The sequence below is a fragment of the Neophocaena asiaeorientalis genome, unplaced genomic scaffold, assembly GCF_003031525.2.
Source record: "Neophocaena asiaeorientalis asiaeorientalis breed wild unplaced genomic scaffold, Neophocaena_asiaeorientalis_V1.1 scaffold540, whole genome shotgun sequence".
NCBI lineage: Eukaryota > Metazoa > Chordata > Mammalia > Artiodactyla > Phocoenidae > Neophocaena > Neophocaena asiaeorientalis.
In genome coordinates this window covers 5399486-5403215 of record NW_020172141.1, presented here as the reverse complement: position 1 = coordinate 5403215, position 3730 = coordinate 5399486, and the positions used below count along the sequence as shown (strand labels likewise).

Genomic DNA, 3730 nt, shown 5'->3' with positions numbered 1-3730 from the left:
CCCGCCCCCGACAGCCTCCCCAGGAGCGCGCCCGGCCTCCCGCTCCCCGCCGAGGGCGGCTCCGCCGGGCGGGCCCAGGGCAGGGAGCCCGCTGGGAAAGCGGCGGCCGGGCCGGGGCGGAGGACTGGGCCCCGCAGCGCAGGGACGCGCGGAGCACCGCCCAGGCCTCGGGGCGCCGCCGTGGGGGCCTTACCGAGGCACTGCCCCACCGGCGTGCTGAACGGGTTCCCCAGGAGGAACTCCATCTTGGGCGGACGGCTCGGTATCAGCCCGCGCGCGTCAGCCGCCGGGTCTCCGCGTCCCCAGCGGCGTTCCCTGCCTGACTGACACTTGCCCCGGCCCCACCCTCGGGAACGCCGGTGCCTGCCCCTGGCCCCGCCCCTCCGGCGTCTACTGGGCGATGGCTGCCCTGCCCTCTTCCGATTGGCCCCTACAGCTCCTTCCGCGAAGTCACGCCCATCCCGCGGCGTCCGATTGGGCGGGGCGGTGACCTAGGTCACAGGAATCTCCGTCACCTCCCCTGGCCCGCCTCCCAACGCGAGTCTGTGTATTTTGATTCATTTATGTATTGGTCAATCCAGGGAGTCCTTAATGTTATTGGACAAGAGTCGAGTCAGTCACTCAAGAGGGGGGCGGGGGCAGGGCGGAGCTAGTAAGTTCCTCTCCCTTAGAAAGTGCTGATTGGACAAGCATTTGTTTTCCCTACGGCTAGTTGGTTCTGGGAGGCTTTCCCCGCCCAGAAATGTGATCACGTGGTCGTCAACTTTAACCCAGGATGTCTACTCCCTGACTTCCCCCTAGCAAAGGAGCGCGGCGCTTGGTTCCCCTAGCAACCGGGCTCAGCGAGGAGGGGCAGGCGGCGGACAGTGCCGGCGACTCTGAGAGCCCGTGGCCGAGAGGCTGCGGGAGGACTTGACCTTTTTCCCTGAGGAGTCCGCCGGCCGCCCCACCTAGAGGAGAGCGCGCAGGCCCCTGGCAGCCCCTGCCGGCCGCACGCCGATCCGGGGCCTTCAGGCCTTGTGGGGAGAGAAGCTGAGGAAGCCTTCCCTCCGGGCGCATGCCCCCGAGAGACCTTTGAGGTCCCACCCCCGGCCTCCGGGCCAGAGAGAGGTACCCGGCCCAGCGATAGATGCTTCTTCAGGAGGGCATTACTGATCCTCTGTCCGACCTCTCAATGCTGCTAACTTGTTCCTCTTCCTTAGACCTAGACTTCCTCTTGGTGAAGGCTTTTGGCTTGGAATGTGGATGCCCGGGTCCATGTCTGTCCCTTGTCAGCAGCTCCCTTCCCGGGCCTCAGTTTCCCTGTCTGGGAAATCAGGGCATTAGGGCTCCCTTCTCTAATGGCTCCCAGAGCTGACCTGTAATTTGATCATGAACGTGCTCTAGCTCGGAGTGAGCACTCAGTAAAGGGTGGGGTTTCTCTTATTGATTCACGGCCAATAGGCGCTCTATTTTCCAGGTCCAGTTGATCCCAAGGTCTTGTTTCGCAGGACAATTCAGGATCTGTTTCTCTGTGAGGAGGTGTAAGGTTCTCCGCTGCTTTCCCCGCCCACCACAACACTATTGTCAGGCAAGTCAACAGCAACCCGGGCTGGGTGGTGAATTACTGATAAAACCCCCTTGGGAAGGAGTGTTGGGGTTTTGGCCCTGACCCCGAACAGCTGTGAGAAACTGTGTGAACTGTGACAATGATCCACAGTGTGCCTGGGCACAGTTGAGTCGTGATTAAGAAAATGGGCCCTGGAGGCCTGTCCTCCTGCCTCTGCCATGTACTAGATGTATCCACGTGGGCATGTAACTTGACCTTTCTAACCTGCTTCCATTTTCTTACCTGAAAACTGCGGAGAGTCAGTCCTTCATGTAAACTAAGTTCCTAGAGGTCTCTAAAATCCACATCTTACCTCCACCCCCGTCACCTCTCGCCTCACGACTCTTGCTGTTCTTGGTACTACAAGCCAGAATGAGCTTCTTAAAGTCTGATCACGTCACTGCCCTTAGTAAGCCCCAGGAGCTTCCCGGGGATCCTAGGATAACCGCCACACTCCTGCAGGCCTCTCCAGCCTTGCGTCACTTCAGCCACAGTGGAACCTGTCTCCTCCTCTCCCACCTCAGGACCCTCACCACGCAGACCCCTTTTCCTTCTTTCCTGCTCATCCTCCAGGTCTCAGCGGGGTCTCCCCTGGCCAGCACAGGTCCCTGCATGTATGCTGTCACAGTCCCCTACACCTACAAACTTGTCATGGTTTGTAATTAAAGAGTTGTATAATTGTCTGATTCAGGTCTGAAACAGAGGTAAGGAGATCAGTTTTATTCACAGCACGTAGTGACTACTCATTACACGTATGTGGACTAAATGAATGATCTTAAACAAATATAGGAGGGAAGAGTTACCCATCTTTTACAGGTGGGAGGTCAAAGGCTTGGAAGGCGAAGTTAGTTGCCAAAGGATGCAAGTCCTGGGCTTCCCTGGTGGCGCAGTGGTTGAGAGTCCGCCTGCCGATGCAGGGGACACGGGTTCGTGCCCCGGTCTGGGAAGATCCCTACATGCCGTGGAGCGGCTAGGCCTGTGAGCCATGGCCGCTGAGCCTGTGCGTCCGGAGCCTGTGCTCCACAATGGGAGAGGCCACAACAGTGAGAGGCCCACACACTGCAAAAAAAAAAAGGATGCAAGTCTTGCCCTTGTGTGTGTAACAAACACAGCCATTCCACATCACTCGGTGATTGTTGGGCCTGATGGAAAGCAGGCTTGACCTGTCACAGGGGCCAGACCCTGGTGGGGTGGGAGTGAAGAGAAGTCAGCCAAAGTTTTGAAATCAGAGTTAAGCATCCTTTCCCAAAGTACAGCACTTTTCTTTAAAAAAAAAAAAAAAGCACAAACACTTTCAGGTAACATCTGCTAAATGCAGCGCGTTAAAATTTCCCCAAAGACAAGTTGGTGTCAAGTTATATGAAATCTCAGAAAAAATTGTTTCAGAGGACGGGGAGCTGGAGGACTGGAAACGTCCTCGGGAGTTGAGTCAGTCACACTAAGGGGATTAGGAGGAAAGACCGCGTGAAAGTTAAAGGCCCTGGGACCATGGGTCATGGACACTCCAGAAACAGGAGATGCATATTTGCATAAGCTGCACGGCACGGGGAGGGGAGGTGGGCAGTCTTGGAGACCAGGTGCAGGATGGCTAGGCCTACCCTGGTTCGTGGGGTGTCCCCAGTAGCGCTCGGTGGAATGAAAGGCAGAACGCGGGGCTGCCCAGCATCAGGGACCAGTGGGGCAGGGAGGCCTGGCTGTGGGGACGCAGGGGCCAAGGCAGAAGGTGAAGCCAGCAGGGAGGTGAGAACGGGGTGGAAAGTAGGGGGAGAACTGAGTTTGCAGAGGGTTTGGAGGCAGAATCGGGGAGTTTCCGGTGGCGCGCGCCCTCCTGCAGGGTCCAGCCCTTCTGGGTGTTCTCACTAAGACGGCTGGCAACGATGAAGTGAGGTCAGGCTGCCCAGGGCCACGGCTCTGTCCGGCCACGAACAGCAGCCCAGGTCCACCCATGACTGACCCACCCCACAGACCCCCCTTAGCGTCTCAGCCAGATCTCTTTGGACCATTAGCAACAGACACCTCCTGGGGTTAGTTTAAGGAAAAGAGGATTTGATGTGCGAAGTCAGGACACTCCCGGGGCCTGGGGTCGGGACAGGAGGGGCCAGGAAGCCAGCGAGGAGAAGGCAGCCTCTGTGTCAGTCTGTC

The 3730-nt window shown here is 58.1% G+C and overlaps 1 protein-coding gene across 8 annotated transcripts in view; it reads right to left on the bottom strand.

Moving 5' to 3' along the window:
* Positions 1–330, bottom strand: part of TOM1L2 (target of myb1 like 2 membrane trafficking protein) — an 82729-nt gene extending 82399 nt beyond the window's left edge. For 7 of the 8 annotated variants that reach the window (XR_003004073.1, XR_003004072.1, XR_003004074.1 and 4 more), the window contains exon 1: positions 194–329. Coding sequence is in view for 4 of the 8 variants with exons in the window: in XM_024752224.1 (XP_024607992.1) it covers positions 194–245 (52 nt within the window). In the remaining 4 variants the exon portion in view is untranslated. Of the gene's footprint in view, positions 1–193 lie in introns of all 8 variants that reach the window. The other variant, XM_024752265.1, reaches the window with a different exon arrangement.
* Between the last annotated feature and the right edge of the window lie 3400 nt (positions 331–3730).